General features: G+C 35.7%; 1 protein-coding gene across 1 annotated transcript; it reads left to right on the top strand.

Moving 5' to 3' along the window:
* The first annotated feature begins 754 nt into the window (after positions 1-754).
* Positions 755-20,351, top strand: LOC121410721 (beta-glucuronidase-like). Its single transcript, XM_041602990.1, has 13 exons — positions 755-1,047; positions 5,189-5,371; positions 5,809-5,984; positions 7,704-7,846; positions 9,236-9,429; positions 9,721-9,861; positions 10,560-10,735; positions 12,261-12,410; positions 13,711-13,798; positions 14,517-14,693; positions 15,524-15,659; positions 16,067-16,211; positions 17,271-20,351. The coding sequence occupies exons 1-12, from the start codon at positions 832-834 to the stop codon at positions 16,183-16,185; spliced, it is 1,899 nt and encodes a 632-aa protein (XP_041458924.1). The 5' UTR covers positions 755-831; the 3' UTR covers positions 16,186-16,211; positions 17,271-20,351.
* The last annotated feature ends 912 nt before the right edge of the window (positions 20,352-21,263 follow it).

The following is a 21,263-nucleotide window of genomic DNA, read 5'->3' as shown; positions in this document are numbered from 1 at the left end:
TGGTCCCCCCGGAATTTGAATCTAATCCCCATTTCTGGGGAATGTAAAACATAATGCCCCTCACATCGTGTGCTCGAGGCATATCGTTTGTGTAGAAGGCGTACACAATAGAACAAAGAAACCCGTTAGCTCAAACCATGGACCCTATAGGGTCCGTGCTTAAACGTATTGTACATGTATATGCTGTGTACAGAAATGGTTTTGGCTAGAGAGGTTGATCTGACCCATGAAATCAATTGCCAGTGATCCACCAATAATCCACATTAAATGCAATATCGATTCGATGGAGTGTAATGATCTATATCTAAGCGTTCATTCAGTAAGTTTTTCCTCATTCAATATGTACTCGATCTGTTTGAAAAACCACTTTCTTATCCATGTCATAATCTATTTTAGGTCCTACATTTCGAATATCTCCAGCCATCAGTCATAATATACATGTATGTATAGTGCGGGTGTCGCGGGAGAGGATTTTGCACACGAAAAGCAGATCTGTAGGGCCTGTAACCCCCCTGTAACACAAAGTTTAGCATTGATCGTACAGCAGTTTTCTACGTTTGATTCTATTGACTATAATGTACAATCAATCTTAAAAATCAAGTGTATGATTAAGCGATAACTTTTGTGTAAGGGGACCCCAAAATTAGCGTCGGTGAAGATTGCGAAAGGTCCCATGTATTACTTCGAACGGCGCATCTCTACATCATGATTTCGATCAGGTGATCACTGATGATCATGTGATCAAAATTTTTATTAGCGTACCCGGTACTCGTCTATTCTAACTTCGCGCTCGTTCACGATACGGAATCACGCTTTGTTTTTTGTGTGGCCATGGGGTTCATGTATTTATTTTTAACGATTTTGATTTTAGTATGGGTGGCTAAATGCAAGCCTAATGCGGAAATCAAAGGAGGAATGTTATCCTTACAAAATTCAGAATCTCGTGAAGTTAGGTCGCTTGATGGAGTGTGGGTGTTTCGTGCCGATGACTCGCCCGGGCGTTCTGCGGGGTTTGACGGTCAGTGGTGGTCTCGGTCTCTCAAAGAGGTAAGCTAAGCACGCTACACTCGTCGGTATAGGGTCATTGAAATTTGAAACATTGAAATCAACACACACTCAAAAAAAATCTTAAAACATGATCAATGTGACAAATAGGCGGCAAGACTTCCATATGTCCCCTCCACTGAATTGAAATTGAAAACAAAAATATGGAGAAGGTTTATCAAGAATTATCTAACAATCTAATTAAGAGATTTAAGAAGGAAAAGTTGGATACATTACATACCAAAATATGGCTTTATTCTGTCAAAAATTCGAGTGTGTGTAATTCCCAATAGCATCAATTTATTTAGTCAAAAAAATAAATGCCCAATACTCTTGGAGAGTAGGCTAGTCATTGGTATCAGTTGATAACTGTTATGAAACCATTTGCTTTCAATAATTCATCCACTGATACTATAAAAAACTTGTCAAAGTGAGAAATGTGACATTGTGACATGCTAATCCTCCGGCTCCACATTTCTAGGATTATGGTTTCAAAATTATATTTGTTATCAAAGAGTTCAATTGCTAGGAACATTAAAAAAAAGATTTCTCATTATTTTATGTTTAAATTTATATTATTATCTTGTATCTATTGGAATATGCACTCTTCCATCCCACTCTAGGCGACACCGCAATACTTACCCGTGTTAAGAAACTGGGACTCCACTCACGCGCATTTGGGCAGCCCTAGCTTAGAACTAAGCTTTCTTTCCGTAAAAAATCTTTATTCTTATGATTCAATAAATGTAAATGAATATATAATTACTGTTAAATCGGTACTCACTGGTTCTTTTCTTGAATTTTCTGCCAAATTCCCACGCTTCTGGCAACAATTCCGCCTACGATTTTGTCGCCATAGACAGCTGTTCATGCAACTTTATTTATAAATGGAGCGCCCCTTACGAGAGTTGTTAATGCCGCGGAGAAATCGTTAGGCATTTTGGCCTGTGATCAAGGCTTAGCTGTTCTATTTTTTTTATATGTGTGAGATCGAAATCACAGCGAGTAAACACTCTTCCATATGGAAGAGTGTATACTCGCTGTGATATGATCCCGATAGGGAGGCGCAACACCCCCACCCACATGGGCGCAAATCCCAGGGCCGGGGGACATGTACCCCTCACCCAAAATAGTAGGGGGCACATTATGAAATATCCCCCTACTATTTTTGGTCATTTCATTCAAAATCGAAATAAAACCTTTGGAAGAGACGCTCTTACTTTTGGGATGCCCCCCTTTTTTTGCTTGTCAAATTTCTTTTGGTTAAGATGACCTTCTTTAGGGGGTGATAAACCTTCTTTTTTTTGTTTGTTTGTTTGTCAAATTTTCCAGCCCCTGGTCCCCCTACCTTTGGGGAGAGATTTCCGCCCTTGCAAGTAGACATACTCTTGATATTGTTTGCGAATCTGCACGGGCGTCGGAGGCTGGGGGAAGAGGAAAAGCGGTGCACTATTATTTTTTTAAAGACAAAATTACATCTAGTCATCATCATCATAGCATCGTCACCAACTTCATTCTCATCTTCATCACCACTACCACCATCATTATCATCATCATCATCATCACCATCACCACCACTATCATCTTCACCAAGATAATTTTCATCATCATCATCATTGCCATCATCGTCTTTCTTTTTTTCTTATTTTTTCCCCTTCCCTTCTTTTTTTCCTTCCTATTTTCCTCCTTTTTAGAGGGGCATACCACCACGCCCCCTCACTGGATATCGGCCTCTAAATATGTTTGTTGTTGTATATAAGTTGGCGGATGCCTCATGAAATGAAATAAGAGAAAATAAGGAAAGGGAAACTAAGAAGAAAAACAAGAAATGAGGAGAAGAAAAAAAGAAAGCCAAACAAACAAGAAAAAACAATATCAAAATTTTGTTGTAAAGTCTTCTACGTCAGTTTATAATCATGTTTTCAGTGAAATGAGAACATAAAAGAATTGAAACAAGTAAGAAGGGCTATACATCGTAGCAAAGAAATAGAGGGAAGCTCCGAGACAATAAAAAGGGTGAGAAAAAGAAGACTTTGAAAACCTCACAACACGTACGAGCATAATAAAAAAAAATGGAATGAGCGAGGACAAGTAGCTGAGGGACCCTCCCCCTCTCTCTCTATTTATCTATCAAACTCGCATATACAAGAACTTCTTACTAATCAAAATATTGCGAGCAAAAAGCACGAGTGGCATTTTTTTTTAAATATTCAAAACTGATAGAGAGACGCATTTTAAACATTATTCATGAAACTTACATGTATTAATCATTCATTTCCAATCATTCGATTGCGACAAATGATCTGAGAATTTAGTGTTTTTTGGAATTCATTAAAAGCATAAAGTTGTATCTCAACATTAAAATATTGCAGGCGCAACGCATGAGCTAAAGCTTTATACAAAGATAAAAAAAATGACATTTTAAGTATTTTTGGTAATCACGAAAAAGATTGATATTTCATGAAAGAAAGCTCAAATCCCGAGGAGGAATATTTTTATGAATTGACTTTAAAAGCCGGGGGCCACTTCTATTCACGAGTGGATACCATGCGCGATCATGGGGTCTCAAAAAGCACCCTAAACACGTAATTTCCTGATTCTGAAAATGCACCCCTTAACAAGTATTGACGTGTACTGTACCCTTGACAAGAATTGGAAACAAGACGATACTCTTTAAATATTCCCTGAAATGACCCCTAAACAAGTACAGGAATGTTTATTGTTACGGGTCCTTCGGTCTTCGGCTTTTTTACCTTATTTGGCTTAGTACGACCCCACCTAGCTTCTACACCTTGCGCAAATTGGACTCTAAACACAAAGTGTTGGGGAAAACAAGGACATCCTTTATAAAACATTTTAATCTTGTTTTATCATCCCCTCAAATTCGACCCTAAACACATAATTTTCCTAGCGAAATAGATATACCCCTTTTTCATTGTTTTTGTGTTTTTGACACCCTTATCACGTTACGTACGTAACGTGCCCTATAGTGAAAAAGATTTTTTTTTTGGTTGCGCATATGGTATCCACTCGTCAATGTGAGTGGCCCCCGGGCTTAAAAAACTGTGGAAGCCCCATTTAATATTTGATTATGGGATTATAAGTCGAATAAATAAAAGCTGAAAAAATAAAGTATTTTGTGTTCCTCTATCATAATTCTCTTTCTCTTTAACACTAGTTCCCTTTTTTTTTTGGGGGGGGGGGTATTTTGGTTAAAAAAGCTAGGAGAGAAAAAAAAAATCATAATTTCTGGCTATAGTCGTTGAAGTGGTAGGGACACCCCCCCCCCCCCCCCCCCCCCGTTGTTATGCATTAATTACGCCAATATGGGACCAAATGATCCTTCATGTCCGGCGCGAAACTTATGCAATAAATTAAACTTTATTTTTTGAAAAATTTAAAGCTTGCGCTGTTAACTCCAATCGCTTTCACCTGAATTTGCGATGAATGCTAGCGTTATGAAATATATCATTATCAACGTCTGGCGAAAAGAATAACCAACCGATCACCTGACGAGAAAGCGTATCACGTGATCTGCATAACAGCTTTGATCGCGAGTCAGAAGTGAAGAGCAACTGCCAAGAAAATCAGGAAAAAGTCGTCAAAATGTAAGTTTCCCTTAATATCTTTCATTTTATTGTAGTTGCGAACAATGTATTTACGATCCTTAATTATAATTTAAAGAAAATAACAAATAAAGCGCGTACTTGTGAAATAATATCGAAATATCCTGTACTCAAAGATTTCTAACCCCGCATTTCCACTGATGTCGCCTATGAGGTCCATACATGTAATGTTTGGACCTCATTGGTACTAGGAGTGTTCCATCCCAGATGTTGTGTCATGTCATATCAATTTTGTTTTCAACAACATTCACATCATTACAGAGCTAGAATTAGAATGTGTTTGCTATTCAAACCAATTACCATATAGTACAGGATTCAATTCTTGTAGGACTTTAATACTAATATTTGTGAAAGAATTTTGCTGTCTTTTTTCATTTTTTAAATGATTTTTTTTATTTTTAATTTTGATTTTTATTTTCAATAGTTCAAGAACAAACTAAACAAGGAATTATCAAATACATTTCTTAATCTACTAGTAGTGTGTATCATTCCCGTCCCTCCAAATATCCTATTAACAGTTTGGACCAGTGATAGATATGCCAGTACCATCCAGCTTTAATGACATCACTCAAGATGGCTCTCTCAGGGATTTTGTAGGTTGGGTTTGGTATGAGACAGAGTTCTACCCTCCAAAGTCTTGGACAAACAGTGGTCAAAGGATTGTACTTCGATTTGAGAGTGCCCATTATGAAACGATTGTTGTAAGTACCATGTGTTATTTGCTTTAGAAAGAAATGATTTCAATTATTAAATGTGGAAATTTCTTATAAATGCTCTTTTAAATTATATCTCATCTCCTTTTCACAGAGTATAAATGTAGTGATATCATCACATCGATAATGAAATTAATCTGATGTAATTAGTACCCATTACCGGGGGTAGTTAGAATTCAAAATTCAAGTATTGTGACAGTTTCTGTTGGAAAGCAAGTTGTGGAGTAGAAGCAAAGATTGTTTGTACGATACCGATATATGTGTAGTCCTTGAGCATGTTAATATCGATTATATTGCATGTACTTTATTCTTGATTCAGTTTCTCTCACTTCTAAGTTGTACAGGGGATTGTTTCACACTTAAAGTGTTTGTCATGTTTTTTGTTGCTTGATAACAAGATAATAAATCTCTCGTCCAATTTGCAGTGGTTTAACACACAAGAAGTGGTGAGGCATTCTGGTGGTCATCTACCTTTTGAAGCAGAGATAACAGCTCATCTCTCCTATGGGCAACCCAACATGATTACAGTTGCTGTGAATAATACCTTGTCTCCTAACACTCTACCACCGGGGGCAGTAACACACTATGATGACCCAACAATGTGAGTTAATAGACTAAATCTTTATTCAGAAATGCTTGTGATTGCACTTTTAACAAACGCGATTTAAAATTAAACAAAGCATAGCAGTGGAATTTGGTAAAAATTTGATTTAAACTAAGAAAGTTATGTTTCTCTTAGTTTCTCATAATATTTCATCCATAGTGACTTTCAAATTCAAACTAAATTCTCATCTTTCCTAACATTTCTTGTCACTAAGTCACTTTTATATCCAAGCTCTCTTAAGATGAGCTTATACCGTGGCGTGGCGTCCGTCGTCCGTCTACAATTTCAAAATGCTACTACTTCGCCATTTCAAGTCCGATTTCAATTCTGTTTGCTTTATATGATAGCACTAGGTGGGGAATTCAAAACTTCTACACAGAATTTTGAAATTCATCAAATATGCTAATTTATGTGCATTTTTCAAAATTCACAAAAATGCTTCTTCTTTATTTCAAAAATTCATTAAATATGCTAATTTATTATATTTTCAAAACTCCCAAATAATTACTTATTTATTTGTTAATTGATTTTGATTATTTTTGTTCCATCTGAGAGCTACATGAGGTTCACTGAGGTTCTACACAGAGTTAAGAAATTTTGACTAGAAAGTTATTTATGCTTAATTTATATGAAATTTATTCATAGATCACAAAAAATGCTTTTATGTCATTTCTTCATCAATTTCAATTCTATATCCTCAATCTATGTCACCAGTATAATTCACTACAGTGTCAACTGGGCTGAAATTAAAATTGTATTAAATTTCGTTGCAAGATGCCGGATGAGCTCCACATCATTGATGTGCTAGTTTCCTCCATCTGGTAGAACTTCATGAGGCCCACCAAACTTTTACACAGAATTTTGAAATTTTCAGTAGAAAATTATTTATGCTAATTTATGCAAAATTTATTCATAAATCACAGAAAATGCCTCTTCTTCTTTATTTGTTGACAGATTTTGATTTTTTTTCTTCCATCTGGTAGAGCTGCATGAGGTTCACCAAACTTGTACACAAAACTTTGAAATTTTGTCTGGAAAATTATTAATTCCAATTTATGCAAAATTTATTTATAAATCACAAAAAAATGTTTTTTCTTCTTCATTTGTTGATCAATTTCAATTTTGTTTGCCTTATATGATAGTTCAAGGTGGTGATACAAAATTTCAACATGGAATTTTGAAACTCATTAAATATGCTAATTTATTCATATGTTTTCAAAAGTCACAAAAATACTTAATTATTTGTTGATTGATTTTGGTTATTTTTGTTCCAGCAGAGAGCTATATTAGGTTCACCAAAGTTCTAAACAGAGTTAAGAAACTTTGACTAGATAATTATTAATACTTAATTCATATGAAATTTATTCATAGATCACAAAAAATGCTTTTATGTCATTTCTTCATCAATTTCAATTCTATATCCTCAATTTATGTCACTAATATAATTCACTACAATGTCAACTGGGCTGAAATTAAAATTGTGTTAAATTGTGTTGCAAGATGCCGGATGAGCTCCACATCATTGATGTGCTTGTTAAAATTTTTTTTTGAACCTTTGAATATAATATTTCTAGATAGATTGCATAATATAGATGCCTATTAATGTCATTATTGTTATTATGTCCACTGCCTACTATGTACATTAGAGCTGTTGTTACTAATTCGATTTAGTTCAATAAGTTAGATTTATGATTTGCATCTCTCTCTTTTATGTAGGTATCCACCCAATTATTTTGAGCTGAGCTACCAATTTGACTTCTTTAACTATGGTGGGATCCAGCGATCTGTCAAACTCTATACGACTCCTAACGTCTATATTGATGACATTGATGTTGTTACACATTATATAGACACAACAGGTGAGACACTTAGCACTTAAAGTAGAAATATATTGAAAATCGTAAAAATGGAGAATCATATATCCAAATAAAGAAGAAAATAAGGAGAACACGATGGTTTACATCATTTATCATGGAGACCGATGAAACTCAGTTAATTGATAGTTTAAAGTTCTCTCTCTGAATGCTTCAAACACGCAGAATTACGTCTGCGAAATTGGGGATTTTTTATGACATCACTGTCTGTACGAGAGGCGTGATTGGCTCTCCCACATGAAGCTCCACTTGCATGCAAAACCTGTTGCGAGGGTACGTTTTCTCCACATTATCACTGAATACTTTGATCCCAAAATGAAAGAAAACCCAGAATTTTAACTTGATTTGGATTTTCAAACTGATGATTTTAAAGATGAAGAGAATGATGATGAAGTGAACAACACAGTGACGTAGTTGGAGGTAAATTGGGGGAATGACGCCGATGATGATGATGAAAATTCAAATTGCAACACGATCACAAGTCATGTACATGCCGATTTGCTACCAATTCATGCAGCTGGAAGTGCTAGCTTAACACAGGGCATACGCATAAATGGGGATGATCTTTTACATCTAATTTTAATTTACCTCAACGTTTTCCTTCAAAAAAGGTTTTATCGTAATTAAAAAAATGATAAGAGATGTTACTATATTTTTATATAGATAAATAATTCCTGAGTTTCGTAATTTTGTCAAATTAATGAGATAAAAGTTACATCTAACAGTACGAGTGACAATCTATCCCAGCCACATTAAGTTTATCGTCGGTGCATATGCCATATCGTCTGCTGATATTCGTTGAGTTGATTTGCCTTCAGGTTCAGATTATTCACTTGTTTGTAAGTACAGTTATATCATTATTTTCCTTCTTATGATAGACTCTGTCTGGATGTGGTTATTCATTTTCATGAATTCAATTTGACCCATGCGGTGAAGCTAGCACTTGTAGCAGCAGCTGCATGAGTTGGTAGTGAATCCGCATTACATGACTTGTGATCGTCATGCAAGTTGAATTTTCATCATCATTGGCGTAGTTCCCCCAATTTACCTCCAACTACGTCACTTTGTTGTTCACTTCATCATCATTCTCTTCATCTTTAAAATCATCAATTTGAAAATCCAAATCTAGATAAAATTCTGGGTTTTCTTTCATTTCGTGATCGAAGTATTCAGTGACAGTGTGGAGAAAACGTACACACGCAACAGGTTTTGCATGCAAGTGGAGCTTCACGTGGGAGAGCCAATCACGCCTCTCGTGATAAATAATAATATTTTTTATTAAAAATTGAGGTCTGTAGATGCCTTAAAATAAAAAATTACAAACAATCGATGATAATGAATCATTTTCATTTCACTTGTACTTATTGTTTGCAGGTCAGGTGATGTTCAATGTTACAGTTGGTGGAGCACCAGCATCAAAAGTGACAGCAGATGTTGACCTAATTGATAGATTAGGCAATATTGTAGCATCAAGTACAAAGCTGAATGGACTGCTTGTGGTTAATGATGCAAAACTGTGGTGGCCGTACACGATGCATAATGACTCAGCCTATCTCTACACACTCAAGGTAAGGCAATTATCTGAGGAATGTAGTTACAGGTGTGCATACCTTTTGAATGGAAACATGGCAATAAATGAAAGGCAAGGCAGTAGAAGTTTTTTCTAACTCACTTGGTAAGCTGGTTGGTATATTATGAAACACTTAAATTGCATATGATCAAAGTCGCAGACACACTTGATGTAGAGGTTAGATTACTAGAAATATGTATGTGATGTTCTAGACACTTGTTGATGTGCATTGATTTTATTTGAATTTCAATGGAATTTCTCATGTCTCTCTTTTCTGTTTCTTTTGAAGGTTTCGGTTTCCTTTGAAGGCATAATTGATGTTTATCGTCTTCCTGTTGGTATCCGCACAGTCAAAGTCACTAGTAAACAGTTCCTGATCAACGATAAACCATTCTATTTCCATGGAGTCAACAAACATGAAGATGCAGATGTAAGAATTAAATATCAACAATGAGAGTAGTATGGTGTTGGCTAGCTTCTGTCGACTCTGGTTGGCTATTGGCACCAATTTAAATTCATATTGTTGGCATTCCTGCTTGTATCCTGTAATGTACATTCTTACTACACTAATTTAATTGTGTATTTACTTGCAGTTGGTAAATTGAATGTCATAAGAACAGAGTTCTATACAGACAAAGAATGCACAAAAAATAGAACATATGATTGGAACATGAGCAAAACTCACAGAAGTGATAGTGACAGCAGAGTCAGCACTTTATTATAACAATGCAGGAATAACCAGTTCTAAATAATAATAATAGTGATATCTTTTTGAGCGCACACACCGTCCAGAGACGCTCATGGCGCTAGCGCAGCAACAGTTCCTTTGGATACAAAATTGTATACATGTACCGGTATATTACAAACAGCTACTTAGATATAAATAGAAGTCTTAAATCACTACAAGTACCATCTTGCATCACCACCACTGAATATGGTGGATGTGACAATTCCTTGTGCCTCAGGATAGACATTTTTTCTCATGATGAATTGAAAATCACCTCTGACACACATTGATGTAGTTTTTGTTTTAACCAAAACAAATGTGCCAGTGAAACCTTTTCTCTTTAAGATATTGGTAGTATAGATGTATCATACAATTTATATGTCTGGCTATCTGTTGTTTAGATAAGAGGTAAAGGCTTTGACTTGCCCCTCATCATCAAAGACATCAACCTCTTGAAGTGGCTTGGAGCAAATGCCTTTCGGACGAGTCATTACCCATACTCTGAAGAGATCATGAACCTCTGTGACAGGCATGGTATTGTGGTGATTGATGAGAGCCCCGCTGTTGGCATGCATTTGTAAGTCTATGAATTTTAATCAACCCATTTTTGAAAGGAATCATTTAGTCTTTGTTCTCTAAACCCATTCTAATTGCTGCCACTCTGTTTCACTTGCAGTGATAACCTTGGTGAAAGGTTTGAATACATTCTTCCAAGAACTGTCAAAATCAATGTTCATATTATTGTTGACATGGCAACAAATTCATGAATGAATTGCTTGATGATTGAAGAAGTTGAAAAATAATCTGTCTGCTGCCTCACTTTAGTCTCGATTGTGCAGTAGATTGATGCATTGCACCACAAAGGGGAAATTTTTACATTTGCATGCAAAATAATTGAAACCCTTTGGTATAATGAATGCATGTATTTTTACATTTCAGTTTCTTTCTTTTCGGAGATCCTAAGGCAAAACATCCTTTGATTCAATCCATATTGGGAAACATGTTCATTTGTGAATGAACAGAATATGACCAATCTGGCAAATTGTTATAATTTTCATACTATTCTGTAATCACTGAAGCATATTTGTAATGCTTTGATAATCCTTGCTTGTTCATTCAGGTTTTCAATTAGTATGCTTCAATTTGAAATTTAACAGGCTGCTCTCGGTTATAATTTGTACATGACATGAATAATAATCAAGTCAGTGAGGCAGAGTTAGCTAAATCAGCAATGAGGTTATGCTTTGTGTTCATTACTAGGTTCAGTGGTGTCCATGAATAGTGTTGTACACCCTCGCAATTCCCTTTGAGATCTTTTGAATGCATCCACTGAATTTCAAGTCACCTCCAGGTTAGGCCTGTTGTATAATCCTCGTCATTATGATATTTGTGTAGAAGAGTTTGTTTTCAATGACTAATAATTAGTGTATTCATCTCTACCATATCATATACTAAGACTCAATTTGGTATTATCTTTGTATCCACTGATCTTTTTCTTTCCTTTTTTAACTCAACTCTTGAGGATACCTATACCATTATTGTTTAGCTTATCCTGAAGTTGGAATCTCTTTTTGTTTTTTGTTCTGGCTGCTTTGGAAGCCTATGGCTGTAACAATGAGCTATTGTGTTCATTGTTATTTTGGGCTTTAGTTTAAGTATTGAAAGAGTAAATATGTTGTGGCAGGATTTAGAGGGCTTTGTAGCCCCTCAGCTATCCAATATAGATAGTTTCTGTTTGAAAGAGAGCTGCATACACTGTAGCCAACTGAATCTCCCATAAGCATATTTCATATTTGGCACAAAGTAGCAATATCTGTACTGAAGGAGGTGCAAGTTTCAATCTCACTGTGTTTTGTAAAGAATGAAATAGTAACTTTTGATCAAGTTCAGGAAGTTTGTTGAATCTGGATAGAGGACAGAAAGTTAGGAGACATGATGGCTTTACGTATGAATAAGGATTATTCTCAGCAATGCATTTTTTTTTAAGTCTAAAAGCCAGAGACTGAAAGCAACTCCAATCAATGTAAAGAAGACCCAGTCATGATGTGTAACTTTGAATTGGATGCAAAATATAAATTGGATGCTATATTCTTCTTTTCCAGGCGTGATAATTTTGTAAATGCCACCTTGGAGCATCATCATGAAGTTATGTCAGAGTTGGTACGAAGGGATAAAAACCGTCCATCAGTGGTCATGTGGTCAGTGGCCAATGAACCATTCACAACTCTGGATGTTACTGGACCATACTTTGAGTAAGTCACGAATCATCCATTTGAATTTGCAGTTAGATATATGAAATTGTTTTAAAGGCAGGTTGCTAATCATTATCCTAAAACCATAACCATTTATAAAATGTAGGCCTTGAGATGACATTGGGATGTTCTTTGTGCAAGTCCCAAATATTCCAGTGAATGAACACTTCAGGGTTGAAAATACACATGAGCGACATGCAATTTCTCTCTGGTCTGCTCTGAAATTGCTCTTGTACATGCCTAGTTCTGATTGATAGCTAACATGTAAAATCAGTCCTAGAAATTCGGCGACTCAGCTGGTCTGATCCGCTCCAGTTATGCTGTAGACATACAAATGAAACAGAGGATTATCTTTAATGATTATGAATGAATAATGAATATTTGAGAAAACTTGGAACATCCCTGTATTATGATGCACATTGCACACAGAAGGTAAAGAAAGGCTACCAAATTGTGTACATGATGTTATTGAATAAACTAATAGACAAAATGTAATGTTGGTAACAACACTGATTCCAAAAGCAGTGTGGTTGCTTCATTATGACTCACCCCTTCTCCTACCCCTCATCTTATTGATTTAGAAAACATTTTTTTTTTTTAGATAACTCTAGAAGCCAATATTAATTTGTGTTGGGAATAGAGACTAGCCTACTTTCCATTTTAGGTTTTATTCTTGTTTGCTATGTATGTTTGGCTGTCTAGAATCCAAATAGGATATATTAATGAAATAGCTTTGACTTTTAGTCAAATTTAGATGGGATTAAAAGATGTCAAGTGGAGCATTTGAACTGAGTGTGAAAATATTCCCTGTACGTGCGGTCGACTCAGAATTAAGGAGTAGAGGTGTTGTGGCTCAGTGGAAAAGTCTCCTGACTTTGAACCACAAAGTCCGGGGTTCATGCCCCACCACAGCACTTTCGTCCATTGGCAAGGTGCTTATCTACATTTACCACTCTCTACTCAGGTGTAGTGGGTAAATGGTAGGATAAAATTCCTTGAATACTGGAGCATCCAATCATGGTAGCCATGCTAAAGCCAGGGTAATAGCGCTGATGTATGAGGTTAGCATATTATTATCAAATATAGTTAGATCTAGATTCATTTAGGAATGTCTTTACTGATTAATTTTTATTTTTACAATGATGTCAATTATAATTGATATTATTTGCCTTGCTTGTTTTGATTGACAAGTGTAATAATTTTTTTGATAATTCACAAAAATTTTGTTAGCAGAATATCCTATGGAATATCTTGAGCAATCAGAATATGTTAACGTAACCCATGTGTATTCAATTTGCAGGAATGTAATTGCGTACACAAGAAAATTGGATCCACATCGACCTGTCACATTCGTTGCAAATGGACACCCACCAGAAAAAGATCATGCAGTAGGTCTTCTTATTTTCTAAATAGTTTGAAGGGTTTATTTTGCTTTTACTTTAAATTATTTCTCTCATATTCACTATTTTTCTCAACAATTACAGATACATGTATTACATTTGAAATTTATAATATATGGTATATGTGATCAAGCAAGGTACCAATCCCACATTGTCAAGACAATTCTTTGTAGATAATCCTAGTAATGTTTCTGGATGGGTCAAATGAAAAGAATGAAAAAATAGTCTGATAAAAAAATGTTAGAAAATCAGAAATATTGTGTGTATACCAGCATTCTCAATTAGATTATACACACAAATAGCAAGTACTTTGTGTTTTCTGACTCTTTGTAGTAAATGTATATATTCAAGTTCGAATGATGTGCACTTTTAGTGATTTAATATTATTGGTTGAATAATGATAATATGTATGTCACTAGTCAGCATTGTATTTTCTTTGGTACACCCAATGAAAGAAAGAAAATTCTGCAAATTCCCTTAGATGAAGGATGAACGTTCAAAGATTATAAGCACATCATTTCTTATATTCACACCTTGAGGCTACCACTTTTAGTGATTAATGATCAATTCAAACTAAAAATGCACAAGTTAACTTGTTCTACAAAGAGTCCTAAAAACACAATAAAATTGTTTTGACATGCTATTTGTGTACAAATTGAAACAAAGTGTCAATAGAGTCTTCTTTTTTTTCTGTTTTGAACTATAGGCCAAGTTTGTGGATGTTTTGTGTCTGAATAGCTACTTCTCATGGTACAGTCATCCAGGTCATCTAGAGGTCGTGACCCTTCAGGTCAATAATTACCTGTCCACCTGGCATGATTACTACAAGAAACCTGTCATACAAACAGAATACGGAGCAGGAACTATTGCTGGATTTCATATGGTGAGTACAACAAAGTTGAAAATTCATTAGAATGTGAGTCTGATGTTGTGCAATTCATCAATTTCATCAGGAAATGAATCCATGTGAAAAAAAAAAATTTTAAAAAAGCTTTATATTATTTGCCTACACAAGCTATCAGGTTATAATAAGTAAATATAACAAACACAAATCATCTTATGCAGGTATATATTTGAATGAATATTTATCTGAGGTTCAGCATATTGTCACATTCTTTTCATTCATAATACATTTTGATCATGGGGGAACAATTTCAAGTAACTTAGGCCCGGATTCAGAAAGGCGATTTTGAAAACTCGCGGTTGAGTCCATGGTTTATACAGATTTCCTGTATAAATAACACTTAATTATAGAGCGTATCGGGCATGTGTATAAAAAATTTCCAATGCTGATACACACTTTTGTCACAGTGTGCCAAATTCATGCTTGTTGCCATATCCATGCTGTTATTCATGTATTTATGAGCCCACTGTTTTTAATAATGAGTCCACTCTTCAAACAGTGGACTCGTGAATAATAAAGCATATCTAACCATGGTAACAGGCATCAATTTGGCGCACTGTGACAAACGCGCATTAGCATTGGACATTTGTTATACACTCGCCCGATACGCGCAAAATTAAGTGTAATTTTTACAGGAAATCTGCATAAACCATGGACTCAACCGTGGGTTTTCAAAACCACCTTTGTGAATTCGGGCCTCTGTGTTTGGCCTCTTCTTGCATCTCATGAGATAGAAAAAAAAACAAATATGTTCACAATACTGGACATTTATTTAATGAGAATATCATGGTTTATCTTCGTCAATTCAGTCTCCAGCAGTCATGTTCACAGAGGAATATCAGGTAGAGATGCTGGGAAACTATCACATGTCTTTTGATAAGCTTCGACAGGACTTCTTTATTGGTGAATTGGTATGGAACTTTGCTGACTTCAATACACAACAAGGTGAGAAAATTCTTTGAAACATGCACTTTTCTATGCATTATACTAGTGCAAGGTATTATCAAAACATGTCAACAGCTGATTTTGTGATTATTCAACTTTGTGGTCTCATTTTTAAGAATGAAATATCAGAATTATAAAATCAAGCAGTTATGTGATCAGCTGGTAATGTGTGGCTATAATTTCTGGCAATTTAGTCATAATGTAACCCCCTTCTATGATTGATAATGTTTTTGCTTTTACTGTAAAAAAGAATTCCATTTTACTTTGATAGCAGGCTTAACTATCTAAATGTAACATCTTAATTTTTTAGATGTTTTTATGTATTTGTAAGTTCATGGAAATAAAGTAAACCTTCTTTATTGGAAGAATGTAAAGACAATGATTCATATGTTCCTTCTTTTTTTTAGGCACAAAAAGGGTAGCAGGAAATCGGAAGGGGATTTTCACTCGCCAACGGCAACCTAAAACAGAAGCACATATGTTGAGAAAGAGATACCTTAATCTTATTGAGACTTTGGGATGCTGAGTTAACTTCACCAACATCAATGAAATGTGAGTATAACATTCAAAGAAGCTGAACTCCTAAAGAAAACTTACCTAAATTGAATCTTCTAGAAAAAAATAACTGAGTTTATGAATTTTGAATTATAGGTCTAAAGAAAAATTGATTATTTTTACTTCTATAATTTAATTAAATCTAAACTTGTGATTAAGACAAACGGGAAATCAAAAATACTGGTCTTTACAAAATATTCATATCTTGTACTTTTAAATGTGATAATGGAGTCTGTCTCTAAGTTTATAATGTGTGTGTTTAGGATTTGTAAACATTGGATAACAGTATGGTTAATACTGCTTTGTTGTCTCGCCCACCAGAGGTGAAGGCGAGACTTAGGGATCCAAATGTCGTCCGTCGTCCATCCGTCAAAAACCTCATGACACATAACTTCACAACCGTAAGTCACTTTCAACCAAACTTGGATGGTAGATGGACTTGGGGGACCTGCATGTTATGCTGCAGTCGGAGGTCACATGGTAAGGTCAAAGGTCATTTTCAGGTCAACGTTAAAGTTTACATGCAAGACTCTCTTATGACACCCAACTCCGCAACCGTAAGTCACCTTTCAACCAAACTTGGATGATAGATGGACTTGGGGGACCTGCATGTTATGCTGCAGTGGGAGGTCACATGGTCAGGTCAAAGGTCATTTTCAGGGCAATGTTAAAGTTTAAATGCAAGACTCTCTTAAGACACCTAACTCCGCAACCGTAAGTCACTTTTCAACCAAACTTGGATGGTAGATGTACTTGGGCGACCTGCATATTATGCTGCAGTCAGAGATCACATGGTAAGGTCAAAGGTCTTTTTCAGGTCAACATTAAATTTTATGTACAAGGCTCTTAGGACAAGTGTTATTCTTTCCCAGTTTTAATACAATTCTATCGCGTGCCCTCGCAAATCACGATATTTCTGATTATTTCTATAAGTGGGCGAGACACAAAATCGCTTTTGCCTTGTATATAATATGAGACTCCTCTATCATGATAACACCATCTTAGCACCTTGTCACTGTACATTAAAAAACATACTTATTTTTATTTCAAATCCAGAAATTGACCTATACTAGGATGCATTGAAAAGAAAGTGGATGTGTACTCATCAGAGATGATAAAGTTGCTTCTGCTGTCCCCAACAAACATAACGAAATTGGCAACCAGCAGACATGAACACATCAATGGCATCATCGTAGTACTTGGCCCCTGAATGATAGGGCAGGGAATGCCTCTGAATAACCGATGTAAGCTAGGTGTTTTCTTGTTAGTTATTGGTTTGTAGCCAAGGAATAATTATGTCAAAGTTCTGGAAAGATGAATTGAGGCCATTATCTTGGATGGAACAACAGGGTATTGATATAATTACAATCTTATGTAAAGGGGTTTGCAAATAGTGAAGAACATGTTGCAGCTGCCACCTTGTGCAAATCAGTAAGCATAGGCTTGATTTTCAGAAAAGAAAAATACTACTGATATATTATTACAGACTATGCTCTTATAACTTTTGTAACACTCTTAAATTATAGATGTTTACTCAAGATAGCATGGTAGGCAAGTCTTTTATTTCAACTGATCAAAGGTACATAAATAAATCTGTTGCTAAGTATAGACTTGGGCACTCCCCTGTAAAGGCCTCAAAGAGCTTATGAAGGTTGTAGTCTGAAGACTAGGAATTGGACCCAAAGAATATTATATCTTATTTATATTCAAAGAGGAGATGCCTAACCCTTAGAGCTTATGAAAAAAGTTTTCTGCCTAAACACACAACTCTATTAACTATTACAAAGGCAGGTCTGGAACAAACTCTGTGTTAATGTTACAAAGAGTAGTCAACAAAGAGCTACATGAACAAATGTGTAGGAGAAGATTACTCTGAAGGAATCTTTTGTATGTGGCTTTAGATGCAGTTTGCATTAAGTTAAATAGGTATTGTAAAATGGGTAATATGACTGACTGAATATATCCATGGTCTAGCGATGTACAATTTAACATACTTGTGTATTTGAATTAGTATTTTACTCTTACATTAGATACACCTTATGAGATGAAACATCCTCATACATACTTGAATTAGATATATTAAACATAGATTTAACTGACCACATCTGCAAAAATATTCTTAAATGTACATATAAACCATGGACATTAATGAAAATGAATTAACGTGAATTAAGATTTGTATTAAATCCATAGCGCAAGAGGTTCAAGGATTAATTAAACCTGATCAAATGACTTGATTACTGAATTATGTTCATATAAATCGAAATATGGAAATTACTGTCCATAACTAACAAATTTATCAAGGTTCTGAAACAAATCATTAATATGCATATGAAACCCAAGAACAAAAGTATATCACCTTAAAAGCAGTGAATATACTGTAGAAAACTGAAGCGGTTTTGAATCTTATCTTAAAGAACAAAAAAAATGACACTATTTATCATAACAATAATAAGTCATTCTAAACCATTAATCGCTAACATTTAGACATGAAAAGAAATGCAAAATGAAATCAATTTTTCAATAGAATTACTTGACATTACGTGATGCTTTTTGTGATAATAAGTCCTAGTGACTGTGCATAGGGTATTGCACAACCCTCTATTTTAAATTTCTTTTGAAATTGATCCTATGTTATCTACCTTGCCCTTTCTTGAAGTAGGATGATGGCTTTGTTTTCATATTCAGAATAAATTTTGGTTGCACGATTCACCTTCACCTCACAGAGCATTCATAATGTTCATAGTCTCATGATTAGACCGGCGGTTTAGAAAATTGTGAGGTCTTCTTAGTACATGATAAGACAAGGCTGGTGGTTGGTTATGATAACATCAGATATTACTTAACATACCTTTTTAAAAGTAACACTCTTTATAAAAATTTGGGTTCTTGAGCACAGGTGTGCTAGATGGGACTGTTTGAAGTGCCTGAAATGTCTTGGTACAATTCTCATTCCACTTAAAAAGCTTTGGTTCATCCTGTCTAGTAAGATCCTGTTGACGGGGCTACTACCTTACTGTAATTAGGGATGAATTTACGGTAATACCCAGTTAACCCCAGAAATGCTCTTCTATCGGTTTTCATAACCGGTCGTGACTAGTTGATGAGTGCCTCGATCTTGGCTGGTTCTGGCTCGACAGTGTCCCCTCTCAAAACAAATCCCAAGTAACGGACCCCTTGCTGGCAAATTTACATTTGCTTGGGTTAGCTGTTATAACAGCACATCTTAGCTATACCATAACTTCTCTAACATGAGCAAGGTGATCTTCGCAGCATAATAATAATTATAATAATACATAACATTTATAAGGCACTACTGGTGTTTCTAAGCGCACTGTGTTCTGTTTATGGTTTTTACTTGGGATTAAAAAGAATAAATTAAAAAAATAAGTCCATTCCCGCCTGCTGGGAAGTCATTGGATTTATTCCCCCCCTTGAAGAATTCCAGAACTTTGGAAATTTCTGGATCTTGACATTGTTCTCTCTCTAGATTATCTGCTGAAATGCTTATCACTATTGGGCTCCCATGCAGGTCTACCTCTATTCCACAGACATGGCCTTCTTCCTCATCTTCCAAGCTATCATACTTTGGTCCCAGATATGCCCTGACGATGCTTTCATCCTGCGTTTCACATCCCTCTTTGGCTCTGTATGGGGCTCCAGACAGTAAAGAATGTCTGCATTTGTGTTGAAGCATCCCGGTCTATCATGAATCATCAGTGTACAGTTAGCAAGTTTTGCTACCCATCTCTGCTTTCTCTCACTGAGAGATGCACTTTCCTGATGCACCAATGGGTTGTGATCAGTGAACACATCTACCACAGATTCAAGTAAATAATTCTTTAATTTTTCCCATTTCAGTGCCAATAGCCCAAGCTTGAAAGCACTGTAGTTGTCATTCCTCTCTGCTTTCCTAATTTGCTGACTTGCATATGCAATCACATGCTCCTTCCATTGATCTGTTGTGAGAGGACTGCCCCGGCCCTTTATTGCTGGCATCTAAGATTTTGTGAAATCTGGCTATGCTAGTACTGGTGGATTGGTCAACCACTGATGAAGTTTGCATCCTCTTAAAGCAGAGGGTAGGACTTTTAGTGGTAGGACTTCCAGTTTGTGAGACAGCTTTTGGTGTTGGTGTTTGTGACTGTATCTTGAAATCAGTACGCTGTATTTAACTTATTGAGACACGATCGACAAATGTAGTTGGCGGTGGTTAGACTTAGAGCTGGTGTATCTTGAGTTCCAGCATATACAGGCAGGCCTGACCCGGCGGCGGGGACGGGAAGATTCAGTCGTAAGAGCTTTTCTTCAATATCTCAATCTACTTTCTTGTAATTCCTACGAGTTACAATATCTTTCTGACAAAGAAAACAGATCCTGGTATTCAAAGTCATAGCTAGGTCTTTTCCATTGGGATCCCATGTGGAGTTTCTCTCTCGTACCTCGGAGCGAATTGTTGTGGTCCCTTGGAACAGATAGTCTAGAATAGTGCATCATTATGCGCATTTTTATAATTTGTAATAGCTATCAGGTATGCACGTCAGTGTATTATAACAGATAAGTAAATGGCTACAGACTTGCAGAAAGACTATGTTCAGTAACTACTTCGAAGCGGGTACAAGACGTGAGGGAAAACAAATAATTCTTCAATGACACTCCAAATAAAGTAGATTGTTTGACACAAGAGTTTATTTATTCATTAAAAAAATTAGAAGAAATATAGGGAAACAAAAGATTTATTAAATTTTCCATATCTTTACCTAGATTTATGCAAATGGACCTCTTGCCATTCCTGGCAACAATATGATATAAAATATAACATTATAAGGTGAAAGACCTTCCCTGATATTTACATCTCAGAAGGTCTCAAGCATCCCAACCCAAGGATGCTGACAAGACATTCTTCACCTAACTTCTGCTGACCAGTGAACAACATGATTCAAAATCTGGTCAGAACATAAGATGAAATATCAGCATATAATTATAATTGTGACAGGTTGATAGCCTAGAATTGACATGGGACCTGTCATGTCAGAAAACAACATGCAC

The sequence above is a fragment of the Lytechinus variegatus genome, chromosome 3, assembly GCF_018143015.1.
Source record: "Lytechinus variegatus isolate NC3 chromosome 3, Lvar_3.0, whole genome shotgun sequence".
In the NCBI taxonomy this organism is placed as follows: Eukaryota; Metazoa; Echinodermata; class Echinoidea; order Temnopleuroida; family Toxopneustidae; genus Lytechinus; species Lytechinus variegatus.
This window is presented reverse-complemented; position numbering and strand designations above follow the sequence as displayed.